At 38.4% G+C, this 18,603-nt stretch overlaps 1 protein-coding gene across 1 annotated transcript; it reads right to left on the reverse strand.

The window, feature by feature from the left end:
• Positions 1-906: 906 nt before the first annotated feature.
• Positions 907-17,614, reverse strand: LOC110028926 (dnaJ-like protein MG002). The gene is made up of 5 exons (XM_020730993.1): positions 17,271-17,614; positions 17,088-17,162; positions 6,640-6,779; positions 1,430-1,567; positions 907-1,265 (listed from the first exon to the last, which is right to left on the reverse strand). The coding sequence occupies exons 1-5, from the start codon at positions 17,533-17,535 to the stop codon at positions 1,035-1,037; spliced, it is 849 nt and encodes a 282-aa protein (XP_020586652.1). The 5' UTR covers positions 17,536-17,614; the 3' UTR covers positions 907-1,034.
• Positions 17,615-18,603: the final 989 nt, after the last annotated feature.

Here is an 18,603-nt window from a genome sequence, read left to right on the forward strand (position 1 = left end):
AGAAATTAAAGTTTAGGTGATTAATATATCAATACATAGAAATTGGGTGGTACATTGATTGATTTACATACCCCCTCCTCAATCCCCACGGTTCACTCCTCTTCCACTCACAACCACCCAATCTCAGCAGCATTATGGCCAATCCTCTTGGCATCCAATATCAAACAAGCATTACCATGCCATGTATTTGTCTAAGAAAATTAAAAATGTGTGTAATAATTCAACATTTTAGATTTTTGCTATTTCAAACAAATAAAAAAATTCAGATTTTTAATATATGTAACTAAATAGCCCATTTTAATCATTTTTTAGGGCATCTTCATTCAACTTGATTAAGATGGCTCTTGGTCAAATTGACTTCTTTAGTTCAAAAATATTTGATGAAAAGTTTCCCTTGAGCTATATATAGGTTGTTTGATATGCTTGATCAAATTTCATATGACCAAATAATCTCAGTTAACAAATACAATTTTGAACCACATTTTTTAGGTCTAATAATTAGATTATAATCCTACTTAATGATATGTACTTGGATAAATATTGGTACACATGAACACTAGAATATGATGTTTAGTCAAATTTGACATAATTAAAAATAGCCAATTTTCCATCAAACTCTCCTTTCAAGAATTATTTTTTTGCATTTTGCTTTGAGAAAGTACACTCCATTTCCATCAAACTCCCTCCTCCTACCATACCTCCACAAACATCAACTACTTGCACAAGCACTTTCAAAACATTTGTGAACAAGATGTACAAATAAATCATATCATATAAAGGAGAAAAATAAGCAAAATATTAGAATTAATTTCAACATAATCATGGTTATGCTAATTATTTTATTCCTTGATTATAACATATGTATATACAAATTTACCTGAGAAAACAGATTCCTACAAGCTATGTAATTAAATTTCTATTTACTTTTAACTCGTTCATTTTTCTATAATTTGCAATATAAAACAATATATACATTTTTTGTCATTTGCATTTTCTGAGGAGAGAAGCATTTAAAAGATGTATATTAATTGATGTTAAACAGACTCGTCAACATTATCATTATCATTATCATCATTGGCGTCAAGCTCAAGCCCTTCTGCTGCTAATAACTGATTAATGGCATTTTTCTTCTCCTGCTCCGACTTTCTGCGCATCAAATCCCTCTTCTTCAAAACAAGCGTATGTCTCCTCAATGTGTTGTTGATGTATTCCTTTGACGCCGCCTTCTCCTTCGCTAATATCCGTCTCTCTTCCTCCGGATCAATCTGAAATCCAAACTCACAACTTCCATCTATTACTTTATTATTACCATGTATACTTACAAAAGAAACCATATACACTCCAGCATCAAAATACTTTTTTGACACTTCTATCAAAATATGTATATATATATATAGAGAGAGAGAGAGAGAGAGAGTAGTCAACATACCTTTGAGCGAGAGAGACGACGCACTCGAACATTCAACTCACGCTGTTGTTGCTCAGCCCAAGCTGCAATGGCCATATCACCTCTCTGCTCAAAAGCTCTTCTTTTTTTCATCAACCATTCCGTCCAAGCTTGAGAAGCCTGACAGAAATGAAGCACGCAGTTATGTAAAATATATGAAAGTATCATACAAGTTTTCTGATAAAATCTGCTAACTGCACGCTCATTCATACAATCATTGCAGCCTGTTCTTGTAAACTATTTCTCAATATCATCTTACAGACAGACGAATTCCTTACATTTTGATCTCATAATAATCCCTTAGACATTTTATAAGATCCATGCTTGCACCAAAGTTTAAACTCTTATAAAAAACTACACCAATATCATAAGCATCAGAAGTCACGCAATTATCACGGATATGATTTCAGTTCTGTCTCATTATGACCATAGATCCGATCCTATAAAAAAGAGCAAGTCATATTACAATGGTGAATGTGATAATTATTCAAATCATCATGAACTTCATAAGCATCATAGTTCAACATTAAGAAAGACAACTGTTTATAAATATGATAGTGGCCCAAATTCTTATGATGACTGAAGGTCTTACAGCGGCTATACATATGATTTTTCAATCCATTACATCCAAAACTATCATGTAATAACACATCATTATCATCACCATTTTCTAAAAATCCAAAGGCTCGGAAACGTGTATTTACAGAGGTTGAAGATTTGTCACCCCCGGCATTTCAAAAATATGATTATTTGCTAATTTGATCACTGAAGATTTAAGATTATTACAATCTGAGTTCTGCAGATGAGTTAAATGATATCGATGATGATCAATCATCAATAACTGAGTTTCTCTCTATTCATCAACTTTAACTATGGAATCCTCATTGAATAAAACTGAATGGGGTCAGCTTTATGAAACCTTAATGTTCACAAGTCATTTTAAATAACTTCAATAAATGCAGCCGCAAGTCTATTAAAGTGGGTTGGGTCACCATGCTTGTCTAGCAACTGTGAATATTCAACAAGTTCAAGCAATGCAAGAATTTGTTGATAGTAACTGACTTGGTCAACATATCAGCTGCATCCTCATTATTACGAACCTTTTGCAACAGTATCTCACTAGAAGCAATCAATTTTCTAATCTTGTGATACATGATATCAATGTGCTTAGTTCTCGCATGGTACACCTGGCTCTTAGCCAGATATATAACACTAACAATCACAATACAACTGAACTCCGCCTTCCTCAACACCCAGTTCTTTTACTAGCCCAGTAAGCATAAGGTTTTTTTAGCAGCTTCAGCTACTGCCATATACTCAGCTTCAATTGTAGATGATGCCACAATAAACTGAACTGTTAATTTCCAACATATCGACCCTCCACCAAGAGTAAATACATACCTGATTGCAGACCCTCTGTTATCAAAATCACCTGCATAGTTTGAGTCCACGTACCCCATAATTGAAGGATTATTTTGTTGATTGCCAAAAATAATTTCATGTCCTACAATAGCTTTTAGATACCTGAAAATTCACTTGAGTGCTTCCCAATGTTGCTTTTCAGATTTAGACATGTGTTTGCATACTTGACTAACAACATGAGCCAAATCAGAGATACTACATACCATTACATGCATCAAGCAACCAACTACACTGACATATAAAACTTTTGTCATGTCTTTGATTTCCCTATCAGTCTTAAGACACTGTTCTGAAGAAAACTTAAAATGATTTGCTAATGGAGTGCTCACAGGCTTTGTTTTGATCATCTCAAATATGTCTAACACTTTCTCCACATAGTTTCATTGAGAAAAACATAATCGTCTCGAGTATCTATCTCAATGAATCTCTATTCCAAAAATCTTCTTTGAAGAACCAAAGTCTTTCATGTCAAATTTCTGGCTCAATAAAGCTTTCAAACAAAGATCATGCATATTTTTTGCAGCAATCAGTATATCGTCAACATACAGTAACAGAAAAACAAAAGAACCATCATCAAAACTATAAACATAAACACAACAATCATACTCACACCGTTTGTATCCAATATGAATCATGTAGGAGTTAAACCGTTTGTACTATTGTCTTGGAGATTATTTTAACTTATACAACGATTTCTTTAACCTGCAAATCAGATACTTCTGTTCAGGTGAAGTGAACCCTTTTGGCTGCTCCATATAAATTTGCTCCTCTAGATCACCATGCAGGATGCAGATCCCAAATAGTTACTAATGCAATCACTGCCCTGATTGAAGTATGTCTGAAATCGAGAAAAAAATTCATCATAATCTATCCCCTTTTGCTGTGAAAATCATTTTGCTACCAGCCGAGCCTTGAGCTTTTCCCTTCCTTTTTCCAATACAGCTGATTTTCTTTTGTACACCCACTTGCACTCGATAGTTTTTTTTCCCTCAGGAAGCTGAATTAGCTTCTATACATAATTTTTCTGTAAAGACTTCATCTCTTCAACCATTACACTCATCATTTCTCTTTTGTTTGGCTAGTGATAGCTCATTAAAAAGTGGTTGGATCATCACTGCTGATGAGAAATACACAAAAGACCAAGTATTCAAAACTCAATCTACTTTGAAGTCTTATATTAGTGCGTCTCCGTCTATCTCTAACTAGATTGTAATTCTGCAAGTATCTGTATTAGAATCACCAGGAGTTGGATTTAGACTTTCAACTATCTCAGTTATTTCTGGATGTTCTAAATCCATCAACACTGTATCAGAAATGAAACTATTTTCTGACACCTTGTCTTAATGTTGTTGCAACATGAACTGCTTATCAAAAAATGGCATCTCTACTGATCATCATATTCTTTGCAATTGGATCCCAAAACTTGAATCCTTTCACACCTTTCTTGTAGCCCAGAAAGATGCACTTTTTTGATTTTGGATCAAGTTTTGATCTTTCATCATTAGGTACATGCACATAAGCAATACAACCAAAATTCATAAATTATCAACATTAACTGCATTACTTGTCCATACCTCTTCTACAACCTTGCCACTCAATGATGCCCGAGGCGATCTATTGATGAGGTAGCACGCCATATTTACAGTTTTAGCCCAAAAACTTTTAGAAAGCTTTGCATTCAGTATACAGTATCTTGCCCTTTCAGTTAAAGACTTGTTCATCCTTTTTACAATGTCATTTTATTTTGGTGTCTTGCAAACTGAAAAATGCCTCTGAATCACATGCTCCTTACAAAATTTCTGAAACTGTGAATATGTATACTCCATGTCATTATCAGACCTCAAATACTTGATTTTTCTATCAGTTTGGTTCTCCACCTCAATTTTCCACAGCTTGAATTTAGAGAAAACTTCAAATTTCTACTTCAAGAAATACACCCAAACTTTCTTGAAGAAAACATTAATAAATGTAACATAAAACAACGATACTCCCAATGACGATTCCCTAGTAGGACCCCATACATCAGAATGCACATAATCAAGAATCTCTTTGGTTTTATGTTTTTCAGTCATGAAACCGACTCTAGTCTATTTTCCAAAAACACCGAACTTTCAAAATTGAGTTTGCAGCTTTTAACGCATGCAACAGATTTCTTTTATGCAATTCATTCATCCCATGTTTACTAAAATGACCAAAACGCACGTGCCACAATTTTGTGTTATCATCATTTGACTCAAAGGAGTTCTCCAGCTACAACTGTACTCCCCAACAATTTGTAGATATTCCTTGCAATTAACTTTCATTTCATCGCAGTCAATGCACCCGTAACAATTCTGATTATTTCTCTATCCTCATCTGCTTTAGGAATAAAACAATTTCTATGTAGAGTGCCTAAAGAAATCAAATTTTTCTTCAAATCTGGAATAACTCTGACAACACATAATATTCTAACATTTATGTGAAATCACGTGTAGCATCAGATCAGACATAACTATCTTAAATTACTCCTCCAGCGATCTTCTGTCTCCCGCCGAACCTGCGATTCTGTCTCGTGCCATAATTAAACCCCCGAAGCCCTCGCCGGTCACCTAATCCTTGGCGCGAACCGCCGTAGCCTTCACCGAACTGCTGCAGCCATCACAGAACTCTGAGAAATTCACCAAACAATCAAGAAGAAAACATAGAGATTTACTGACGTTTGACAATTTGTCTACGTCCTCAAGAGCAGAGCGGCAACTTTCTTTAAAATTTATCAAAAAGAGTACAAATCCCCATTAGGGTTACAATAGAGCGCGGGCGCGCGCGCGTGCACACACACACACATATATAACCTTGGCGTACAATATATAATTACAAAATTGCCCCAGCACTGCGCGACATTGCCCTCGCACGCCCAACCCACATAACAAAAAAACTCCTCCAACTAGACAAATAATTCCGCTCGTGAGACCACTCCACTCCAGCATTCGTCCCTTGTGTGGTATATGAGCCATACCGAACAATAGCTCAAGCTGCATAATGTGTAGCCTAATCTGATATAGTTTAAATTGGTTAAGCACAATACAAATATTAACCAAATGCACTTTAAAAATCTATATTGAACCAAAAACCAAACCATCAAAATAAAATAGAACGAATTATATTATTTGGTTGAGTTTTCAAATTTAAGCAAGATTATAATCACAAGATATAGACTAAATCCCAATTCATTGTATAGTCCTAATATAACAGGAAGCCACTTGATCAATTTAAAGCTACTTCTAATATTAGCAAGCAATCCATCAAACATTCCTTTAAATACTAGAACTTATCTATTATGAACCATACGTCTATAACTTACATATGACCAAATTAACTCTTGCAATACTTTTCCATTATACCCTTCTAAGATCAACAAAAATCAAATGAAGGTCAATTCCTCGCTTTATACTTTTCAACCAGTTATCTTAGCACCAAAATTACCTCCCTAATTTAACTCGTTCTCTTAGAACCAACATTGACTCCGTAATTTTCTCAAGAGCTCGCATGGCATAAAAAAAAACTAAGATAATCAATCCCAAGTCAGATAAGAAGGATTGATCACTCAATTAAAGCAGACAAACAACAATAAAACTTCCATCAAAATCATCCAATGAACCCTTTTCTCCGATGATGAATTTATAATATTTAAGACATAGCATTTTAATTTATTATGCTAATCCATGATGAATTAGAGAACATTTTTACTTAACACCAAATTCATTATTTTTATGACTAACAAAGAAAAATACCTTCATAGGGTTGAGACGAAGATCTCTATCATATTGTCCACGCTTTTCCTCATCCATAAGAAGTTCATATGCTGCTTGAATTTTAATGAATCGAGCTTCAGCTGTTTCCCCTTTCTCCAGTGTCTCCCGGCCATCATAAACTGCGAAGAGAATGATAAAATTAGTTCATACTACTGTAGAAAAACAAAAGAAGGCGGACAATGTCAACTAGTTTATCAAAGATACTCCATTAAATCACAAGATGTTCACCTTTTTATTTTAAAAAAAAAAAAGCTTGAAACTGAAAAGAAAGACCATATTTGCAAAAGAATGCATCAAGTTTTCACAATGACATGCATGTATAAATCTTCAGTCATAATCTTCGGCTTTTTGTGCTCCCTAGCGTTTTATTCGCGCCCAAAGGTGTCATAATTTTAAGTTCCTTCGAACACCCTATCTGAATTATCATAGGTAATCTCACGTCTGCTGAGGCGTTTGCTCTATGCCCTCAGTCATAATCTTCGGCTTTCTGTACTCCTGAGTGTTTTTTGTGTGCCCAAAGGTGTCATAATTTTCAGTTCCTTCGAACACTCTGTCTGAATTACCATAGGTAATCCCACGTCTGCTGAGTCATTTGCTCTTGTTGTACCATTTTCCGTTGACAGTAATAAAAAAAAGGTTTTTTTGCTTATTATTCTCCTGCTTTGAGTAAATATTATAATGCATAGTGTTTTTGATAGTGAGGCGAGATATGGGGCACACCCCCGCATATACTCACCGCACTAATACTTCAGAGAGGGCTATTGTCAGCCCAAGGCAAAGAGGATACGGAAGGTTCCCACCATCGCATCTCTTATGGTTTCACCTCCAGTTCCGGAGGCTACTATTCTGATCCGAAGAAATTTTTCCCTTCAGTCGATTGTAGCTCGGAGCTACCTTGGGTTAACCTCGGGAAGGAGTTCGAGACCGATCCTGAAGGTGACCTGTGCTCGGATTCTTCTGATGTTCATAATGATCTCCTCAAGGAGGATGATCTTCTTGGTGAGGAGTTGCACGACTATGAGAGGGCAACTCACCATGTCATGCTCGTGACCACCCGTGGTCAAAGGTCCATTTCTGAGAACCCCCTAGTTGATCTCAACGAGGTTGAGCATCACGAAACCGCAGAGGCTCGAGGAGTCCACGCGATTGATCAAGGGGGGCACAATAAGGATGAGACTATCGCTCTTCTACAAGGTCAGATGGCTCTCCTTACTACCTAGATAGTAGTGTTATAGGCAGATAGGACTGGGTCAAACTTTGTCTCACCTCCGACGCAGATATAGATACGTTTGGTGACACCCGTTGTGCCTCCTGAACCTGTGAGGCATATTCATGCCACCTCTTCTGACGTTGTTCAACATGAGCGTGCACCTTCTGACTTACAGTTCCAGTCCTTAGTGGATACAAAGGTTAAGACCACCTTAGCAGCTCGACAAGGAGAGATTATATTGTGTAGAGGCCGGCCTTATCCTAAGGCTTATGAGTAAATACCATGCCCTCCAAGGTTTGTCCCTACACAGCTCCAACAATTTGATAGGGTCAAAAATCCCCGACGACACATTGTTCAATTCCAAGCATTGTGTAGCAACGTCGGTAATAACGACGCTTTGCTCCTTTGCCTCTTTGTCACTAGTTTGCCTGGATTAGCTTTTGAGTTGTATGCTGATTTATCAAACGATACCTTCAAACATTCGCCGAATTAGAGGATGACATCGTGAAACGATTTACCTGCTCTTAGCAGCGGGTCACCATGAGCGACCTAATGTTGGCCCAACAAAAGCCGAACACCCAGTAGACTTTGTCATTCATTGAAGAAACTTGAGTATGAGAGCCTCTAATTCAAGAGCAGCATGCTGTCGCATTCCTCATGGGTAAAAAAAAGGTTCCATTTCGGTCTTGTTGAAAATAACTCTTATCAAAACTTTTGAAGAATTGATAGAAAAGGTGGTCAACTTGCAAGAAATCGCAGGGGCTTTAGTCCTTGAAGGTGACGATAAAACCAAGGACAAAAAGTCCGCTACAAAGGTTCCTTCGAGAGGAGCGGAAGAGAGCTTAGCTTTGACGACAGTCGATAGAAGACTAAAAAGCCTGTCATGTTCGTCGAACAAGCCACCCGTCTTCTCAGAAATGGATGACCTCGCATTCTGAACAAAAGAAGTCTTAGGTATACTCTTTCAGGTAAGAATGTTTTAGGAAAATCTTCAAAAATCTTATCAAACAGGATATACAGCTTCCCAAACCAAAGAAGCCCAAGGAGGTCGCGAAGACCGGCGAGCCCGACTACTGCCACTACCATAAACACTTGGGCCATGTGTTAGAAGACTGCTATGCGTTCAAGAATTGGCTTGATAGTAAGATCCCCAACGCCTCCTGCATGATGATCTCCACATCACCCGATAACAAGATCTTTACCTCTCATGATGAGGAGGTCGAGTTAAGGATGCCCCTCTCGAATTGGAGGACAACATCTCTTCAACTGTTAATATGTGATCATAGTTAACTTAGGCACAGTTGACGACCTCATCCTACCTTCATAAGCAAACTCCAATCTGACTCTATGGCTGCTAAAGTAATAGAAATCCTCAAGGAGTTTCAAGGATGTCTTGCCTAGAGCTATTCTGAAATGTCTGATTTAGCTTCGGAGGTGGTCGTCCACCATCTTGCCATTGATTCGAGTATCACTCTGGTGAAACAATCCCCTCAGAGAATACGGCCTGACGCAATTACATCAGAGAGTCGGTGTGATCATGCCGACCCTATGGGCAGAGCGGCGTGACCATGCCGACCAATCCAGTTTTTAAAATCTAGCCCTAGAGGCTATGGGGACGCATGCCATCTAGAGACGAAATTTCAGAGATTTCCTTGGGCTTGAGGAGATATGCATGGGGGAGTTAAATCTATGAGATTAGTCTCATTTGGAAGCTCCTAAGTACCCTCCATTAGCCATTGTTGGCAAAAACAAGGGTTTAAGGATTTGGTTGGGTGAGCCGGCTCTGTAACAAATCTGGACTCATCATCTGAAGCAGAAAAACTGGAAGAGGTCTCTCTCATGCCCCGATGACATATGTTCCCCTCAGGCATAAAGGTGAGCAAATTTTCCGCCTCCTTCTGGCGTCTTCTCTCTTCGCGTAAGAAAGCCCTATGCTTTTGGCTATTAGCGTTCCTGCGCTGAGTTCTCTGTAGCGGTGCATCTGGTAGTCTCTTATCATTGGCAATGACTAGGCCCCTGGTTGGTGTAGCCCCAAGTTTTCAAAATCTAGCCATAGAGGCTATGGGGACGCATGCCATCTAGAGACGAAATTTTAGAGATTTCCTTGGGCTTGAGGAGATATGCATGGGGGAGTTAAATCTATGAGATTAGTCTCATTTGGAAGCTCCTAAGTACCCTCCATTAGCCATTGTTGGCAAAAACAAGGGTTTAAGTAGGGGATTTGGTTGGGTGAGCTGACTTTAACTTGGGGGAATCCTTATTTCCTCCCCATTCAACTTCATTTCAGTTTTGAGCTCAAGGAGAGCTTTCTTGGAGAGCATTATGGAGAGCTTGATAGTGCTACAGGGAAAACACCATCTTCTTCCTCAAGAAGCTTCATCTTCTTGGAGTATAGACCTTGGAGCAAAGAAAATTGAGGAGGACTCTTCAACTTCCTCAAGGAGAAGCTCAAGAGAGTTGGGTCATTTTCCAACTTCTTCTTCACATTTCTTCTTCTTCACCGACAACTTCTCCCTCTCCGATGAATTATCTGAGGAGCACGACTAAGAGAGTTTCATCCTACTTGAAGAAAGAAGGATTTCGGTGACCTCACGGTCCCTCAAGCAATGAGAGTGTCATCCTACATGGGAGAAAGACTACTCCAACTTACTTTTCCGATAATCTCTCCGGCGAAGAGAGCTCCCTCATTGCTTTGGGGGAAAGACTTGTGTGGGTTTCTCTCCTACCAATAGGAGAGCTTCATTATACTAGATGAAACATGTCCACAACATTCTTGATAGGTGCTTGAGGGTTTGGTCGCCGACGCTATGCAAGTTGGTCGACCTATACTGGTCGACACAACCATACATCTATTAATTGACCACTTATTTCCTAGAAAAAGCTTTAGTTATGAAGCACATGCGTAGTCAAATCCTTTGCGAAAACGAGTGACCTCCCATTGCAAACCCTAGATCTAAATCCTAGTGAGTCAGAATTTCAATTTCTCGCGGCTTTGACGCTTCCAACCTTCATTTGAGGGGTTCGAATAGTTCGACTTGAAGAATGTGAAAATCTTTATAGCTAACACATTCTACAAGATCATGGAGGGATTATAGGACGAAAAAAACTTTGTAGTTAATCCCTCCGACAAATAGTGAAGGGCCTCTCCTACGAGAAATCAGAGGATGAAGTTCTCCATAGTCTTCACCAAATTCGAAGGCGACTATGCCGCATATTCAAGAGCTAAAACTCTAAGTGCCTATGTGAGATCGTTACATGAGTGTGACTCGCTATCAATTGTGATCATTCGCATTGCATGATGTACTGTCACAATATTTATTTTGCATAAAACATATTGCATGTGCCATTTTGGGATCGATCGGCCGCCACGGCCTGTTTAGTGTACCATTTGGAGTTAATTGACCGCTCCGACTAGGTCGGCCGACAAATTAGGTCTGACCGGCAGCCCCGACCAAGTCTATCGATCACTTTAACCTAATTAGCCGTCCCAACCCTATCGACCAATTACCTTGGTCCAGTTGGCCACCTTAGCCAGACTAAGCCTATTGGTTACGTTGCCCCGGGTTGACCACCCCGGTTGACACAACAGGTCAAACAACCGATTCCACTTGCATAGTGTGTGTTATACACGTGCATTAGTATTGATTGAATGAACTTGCATTAGCACATTCGTCACTTGCGCTCTTGTCGTTCACCTTTGAGGATATACCCTCATATGCTTGCAATGAGTATCTGTGCCTTACAACGACACATTATTCTGAATATCTACTTTGTGGCATCCTTATGTCATTAACACCATGTCACAACGTCACAAGTGATTCGCACTTAAACATGTGCACTACTGCATGATTGCCTTGCATGATATCTTGCATTTCTATGACTTATATGCTCGAAGTTGTGTGCATTTGGATTTATGCCCTCACACATTCACACATCATATGACCGGACGACTTGCTCATTAAGCATACCCAGTGTGTAATTCTCCCCAGTGAGAATACTTCACCTTCTCTTCTTACAACACTGCATCGAATTATCATAGCTCTCCCTCTGGATCGCTGCCTCCAAGGCACACCATCCTCAGGGTCAATTGCCTCCACGACACATTCACATTTTCTAGTCACTGCACCCCGTGCACACTCAAACCTCCGGGTCACTGGCTCTACATCACACCTATCTTTTGGGCCACTACATTCACCGCATGCCCACCCTTTTAGGTCATTGCATCCATGACATGCCCATCTATTGGGTCACTCCCTTCACGACAAGCCCATCTTTAGGGTCGCTGTCTCCACGACACACCTACCCTTCTGGGTCACTGCCTCCACGACACACCCACCATTTGAGTCACTGCCTCCGCGACACACCCATCTTCCGGATCATTGCCTCCACAACACACTCACTTCTTCGGATTACCGCCTTCATAGCATAGTCATCCTTTTGGGTCACTGTCTCCATGACAACTATCCTTCTGGTCGATGCGTCCATGACATGTCACCCTTTCGGGTCACTGCCTCCACGACACACCCATACCACAGACTGCTGCTTTCACGGCATGCTCTCCCTTTCGGGTCATTGCCTCCACGATATATTTATGCTCTGAACTGTTGCCTCCCGACATGCTCACCTTTTTGGGTAATTGTCTCAATGGCACGCCTATTTCTTTGGGTCGCTGGCTCCACGACACGCCCGATCCTAAGTCGTTGCCTCCACGGTACGACTGGTCCTGAGTCATTGCCTCCACGACACACTCCTCACCCCTTCTATCATATGATTGTTTGTATTTGCATTTATATGTGTGCATGGATAGTGAGCAAGGCTAGATAGGTAAGTGACCCCGTATTGGTTGAGATTCGTTAACGAGCATTGCTCGTCGGGTCGATCCTGACGAACACTATGAGTTAAAATATCAGGATTGACACAAATACGACTATGCTAAGGATTCAAGGGATCAAACATCTGCCACATTGTATGTTACGGGTCTGCCTTTAATGGAACATATTTTAAAACTAAGAAAATATATATTTTATTATTCATTACAACTGTTATAATTTTAAAATTATGCATATAACAAACTAGAGTCATATGTAAGACCAACTATTTTCAAAATTTATCTTAGGTGACATCTTTTAGATCCCTTAGATCTTTAGGAAATGGTCGGTATAGTGATCCCTTCAAAATCATACATACATGAATTTATCCTGAGCATTTAGAAGCTGGTCGGGATACTTTTTGTTAGATGGTGTGTTAGGCTAGAACTAGAATGCTAGGTAGTATTTTCGACGTCTTTGACTATTATTCTCTACTGGTTGTTCTAGCCAAGTGTCACTTTTATGTTTTTTGGTGTGTTTGTGTGCTTGATATGCATGATAGTATATTATGATGTTCTTCTTTAGGAACTTATATATATGCAGCACACAAGAATCATTAAAAGAGCATGTAATGATTTCTACTAATCTTTTACTTGTGTCATTTAGCTCCCCCGAAAAAAAGACGCGGCTCATTATATATTACATATTTGTAAGCTTTCCTGCTAACATTGTTTTCATGTAAGTCAAGTCCTCTTTTCTTTTTTTCCTTTGTACTTTTGGAGTCTTACGAGTCTTCTATTAGAAATAACGTACGTGCACGAGTAATGATGTGTCAAGCATACGGAACCGATGACAAGGACTATGAGTAGCAGACTCACGTCCCATACCTTAATTCTAAATCTCATTTATGTATAAATTAGGACCAAAAGTGTACTTATGTGATGTCTAGCTGTCTTTTTCTTCACTAAGATATGTTGCGATGTTTACCGTCTTTCTTGCATGTTTACATGCTTGAATTATTTACTCTTATTTATTTATGGTTGATCTAAATGTTACGAAAATTATAATCTTGACTCGATAAGAACCTTAAAATTATAAATTTTTTACTTAAAATCTTAATGATAAAAAATTGAGATAATAAAAAATTTTAATATTAAAATTGTCAGGAGATTCAAAAATCAGGTTTTATTTTCCTCAATGGCTTTCAGGCCATATTTTAAACGAGTTGCGTAGCATCACTCTTACTATAGTCATAATTAATAGGTGTCCACATTATAACTTATTAGCTAACTGCATCATATGCATGTCCTAAGGAAAAGCCCTCTATGCTTCCTCAATCTGACTCAATATAGATTTCTACTTAGGTAATTGTCTAGTGCCCTTAGGTTATTAGAAGACTCCCCGACCGAGACATAGTATAAGTCCTTTTGTTATGAGCATTTTCAGCTTTACAGTTGAACCTCCCATTTCTCCCCGTTCCAGCAGCATCATACTAGTTCGACAGGCATAAGTCCCCTTTTGGAACTTCACCTGATAGTCATAGTATAAAGTTTCGTTCCTTTAACCTTAGGGCTACTAAGGTTCCCACGGACGACGCAATTCACAGATTGTTGACTAGGAATCTCTGGGCGTATTTTGTCGACTACCTTCACGACCATATAAGACTTATGGTCCTGGTGGCTTGGGATGACAGGTCAGTGGTGCCCCAACCTGGCAACCTCTACTTGATAAAGATTACTCATACTTTCCTTTGACTACTCACTTTGAGTCCTATCAATCCTCTTGTTGTCATTGATGTCGTCTTGATGGTTTGATTGCCGATGAGCTGTCACCCGTTTGTCATACAATGATTTATCTTCTGTTCTTATAACCTGCAAGGGCTTTGACGTGTCAGAATTCCCCGTTAGGATGATTCGATTATTTCGTAGGCTTCGTGTGTCAAGTCTTTTACCCATGTGGGACCGTAAAAGGTTCACTCTCCGCTCTGTGGTTTAGCGAGAGCTTTGAAAACATCAGAGCATTCTCATGAGAAATAACTGCCCTTTGATGGCGCCGTGCTAAATTGTTATTTTAAATGTAAGCAAAACTCTCTGAATCAAGAGTATTCTTAGGCAACCTTCAAGATGTAATTAACCAAATAGGATGTCCCCTTGAGAGCACTCTAAACCCCATAACAGACAAACACATCTAAATCTCTATTTATAGGCAGTCTACATAGGTATTCTTTTGCGGATATTGACCCAAGGAACTTCCGTCTGAGCTTGTTTGAGCGGACATACTTGATCTATCATTGTGATGTTTATCACACGTATGCTCTCCATATTTTCTTTCTCTTGTTTGTCATCTTTGTTTTATGTACATCTTTTTCGCTTCCCCACTTCTCCTGATGGTTTTTATGATCCGGAAGATAGGTTTATTCAGAAAAGATAAGTAGACGATGATGAATAAACTCACAACTTCTCAAAAAATAAAAAGAGAAAATGTACAAAAACACGCACCAATTCAAGAAATGTGAAACAAAAAAATCAAACAAAGGCACAAAAAAAAAACAAAGTAAGATTTAACGTGAACCGAAAAAAACTACGGAGTCACACCACAAAAAAATTTACACTATAAAGAACAAGAAATATAAAAAAATATTCACTCTGATCTTCTGTCTACAATCAATAGAACTTACAGAACTTTGCTCCATGCACTTCCTCTCGATCTCACAAAAGAACTTGCACGTTGATATCCTCCTCCTCGACTCTTCTCTGTTACAACAAAACCTTTGCAAAACATCGCGCGCGAGAAAATAATCTTTCATTGCTGAAATCGCGAACTTAAAGAATTGTTTCAAAACAAACCATCTGACGACAGTCATGCTAAGTAGCAACATAATTATTTCGCCCGCTCTAGAAGAATGAATTGAAGGAGCAATCCTCTGTGGCACGACTACGCCTGTTGCGGCGTAGTTATGCCGCCCAACATAGTTATACCTGTTTCAAGTGTTGCTACGCCAAACCTAGGCGTATGGTTGCGACTGTGCTTCTAGGCACTTCTTCAGGCTCCATCCTTAACATCAATAACCACCTAAAGCAAGTCTATGGATTTCCCTTTTCTCCATAATACAAAAGCAACGATATAACATAATAGGTTCCTTCTATGCATCCTCAAGAGCAGTAATATAATGCAACACATTTACATATCACATCCCACTTTGGTGTCATTCTTTTCATTTATATAATCTCAAGGTAAAAATAAGAAACCTTCAGGACATAGTTTCTCAATGAGATGAGATACTAAGATGCTATACTAACATTTAGCATTTGTTAGCTTAAAAAAATTTTGAAATACATCATCTTCTAAAATGTAGTCATATAGGGCTATTATTGTACTCCCTTAAATGACACTTATTTTAAAAAAAAAAAACTCTGGACCAGCAATGTACCTCTTATCACTTATGACTCTTCTTGGTTTGATTTTAAAATACACACCCATATGATAAAGGCACCGCCACTAAAAAACACTATTTTGACATTTCATTATCTGCAACAAACTGAAATTGTCAAAGATTGTCACAACAAGATCATTTTTCTCACTTTGCTTGGAAATATTTTGCCAGGATAAGTTAAATTAATGAAGTGCTCCTGCCAACATGAAAGCATATTTGTAAAGTGAAAGCAGATATTAAATGAATGTATCATTATCATTAGTACATAACGGACTTTTCCTTGTTATGAATAAAGAACTTTTCAATTTCACATATACACACCTTAATATATTGAAACATAAATGCGTTAACAAGTGAATGAGGAAGTTCCAAAAATTCCATTTTAGGTTAACTAATTAGTGAAATATGCATTGTTCCTTTAAGCGAGCTCGAATGAGGAAAAATTGGTTTCTCAGATCATGCATAGTCTAGCTAATTTTGGCATTTCTAGGCTCGCTTGGGTAAAAGGTTTAGTCCCCTCCAAACTTGATAGTATCCATCTTAGAGTCAGCTAATGTAAAAAATGAGATGGCATGCCGAAGCTATTATATGGAACGGTGAACTATGGATCAGAAGCTGCTGTTTAAAGACAGATGTTTACAAATTAGCAAAAGTACATTCTAGAACTCAATATGATATTTCAGTCACAATTTTGATAGCGCATAGTAGATTATAGACTAGCTGCTCAAGTTAGGACAAGTATAAAGAAGATTAACACTGAATTTCTCTCAAGGGTTTATGAATTATGACTACCAAATGACACCAACAATGGATTATTAGAAGTAGCAACTGCAGTATGAAGGATGCAGGCATTGGAGCACAAATAATTGAAAAGAATAATAATGATAAAGCACAGCAAACATATAAAAAGGGTACCGAGTTAATGCCAACTGACTGAAATAAGATGAAGAATCAAATTCAAATCATAGAATCACACCATCAGGGTGATAGAGCTTCGCCAGCCTCCTATACGCAATCTTGATTTTATCCTCATTAGCATCTCTCTCCAACTCTACAAAAATAATATATTATTATCATGCATCAATTTATAGTAAGAAGAAATATCCAGGGTATACTATTTTGAGCGCCTAATCGAGCTGCAGTTATCCGAGACAGTTACCGAGAGTTTCGTAGGGGGATTTCTCGGAATTCCAATTAGATACCCTAGTTAGAGTCCTCTTGGTACTGGAGCGAGAAGCATGTGAAATTCTCGGTAGATCATCAACCGAAAAGCCGGAGGAGAATGAAGAATTGACGGAAGAAGGGGTTCGGAGCCTGGGGTTCCATGTGGCTGCTGAAAAACCAAGTCGAATGTGGACGCGGCAGCAAGAGATGAAGGAAGAAACGACTGCGTCGGGGAAGCAGAGCGCTCTGAGGCTGTTCATCCTAGAGGCAGATGGGAAGAAGAAGGTTACCGGCCGTTTAGGGTTTCACTTTGTAGAGAGAACAAAATTTCGAACTTTATACGTGGCGACTGGTTACCGGCACGACAATGGTGTGCGCTGCTTTGCTCAGACGAGAATTCTTAAAATAAAATTTACTTACAAGTATTTATGAAAAAAATAAATCAGGAAGATTTCAAATAAATATAATATAAATTTTATATATTTATATAATATTTAATAATTAAACATATAGAAAAATTACTAAGAAAGACACACTATCACTCTATATGAGATACATATATATATATATATATATATATATATATATATATATATATATAAACATAATGAAATCTAAGATTAAAATAATCATTTTTATAGTAAAACTTGACTTAACAGGCCTTACAAAATTTATATTTATCTAACAATGATGTTATTTACTTAGAACAATGACCTTTGAATAATGAGCTGCTCCATTGTTCTTCCTCGGAGAATCTTTATTTGAAGAATTCTCACTTAGGGGTATTAAATCAGCTCGTTAATTGCTTGAAAATCAATTTGATTTTTGACTCGGATCAAAATTGGATCAAATAATTTGAGTTGAACTATGAGCCACACTCAATAATCGGTTCATATTTGATCTATTTTTTGATACGCTGTCGGTTGGATCGAACGGCTCACAGTTGAGATCGTAGGTAGTGTTATTTGTGTTATTACTGTTAGGCAGAGCCGCGAAATGAATGACCATTCGGATCGAACGATTGAGATTATATTGCATGGTTTTCGTGATTGTGTTACCTTAAACTTACCTTGCGATCCTTCGCCACCCCCACTCATTCCCAATTCAAAAAAATCTCCCAGCCCACTTCCTCTTTTCTTCGTCTCTCAATCACTCTGTCTCTGTCCCTCCATCTCCCCTCCTTCGGTGACCATGGCGCTCCCAATTTCCTTATTTCCTCTCTCTAATCAGTTAGTTGCATGTGTCGTCTGTACGGCTATAATCAAGCCAAGCCGAGTATATCACATAGTTTGGATTAGGCATGATGCAATTATAAGTTGTTCATTCTC

The sequence above is a fragment of the Phalaenopsis equestris genome, unplaced genomic scaffold (assembly GCF_001263595.1).
Source record: "Phalaenopsis equestris unplaced genomic scaffold, ASM126359v1 Scaffold000540, whole genome shotgun sequence".
NCBI classification, from domain to species: domain Eukaryota; kingdom Viridiplantae; phylum Streptophyta; class Magnoliopsida; order Asparagales; family Orchidaceae; genus Phalaenopsis; species Phalaenopsis equestris.

What these genes read in the sequence shown, in the direction of transcription:
- LOC110028926 (XM_020730993.1), bottom strand. Translation starts at nt 17,535, where the DNA reads ATGAACAGCCTCAGAGCGCTCTGCTTCCCCGACGCAGTCGTTTCTTCC. An exon ending in TTCGTCTCAACCCTATGAAG is followed by an intron (nt 1,568 to 6,639) that starts GTATTTTTCTTT and finishes CATTTCTGTCAG; the next exon opens with GCTTCTCAAGCTTGGACGGA. An exon ending in GTCGTCTCTCTCGCTCAAAG is followed by an intron (nt 1,266 to 1,429) that starts GTATGTTGACTA and finishes TTTGGATTTCAG; the next exon opens with ATTGATCCGGAGGAAGAGAG.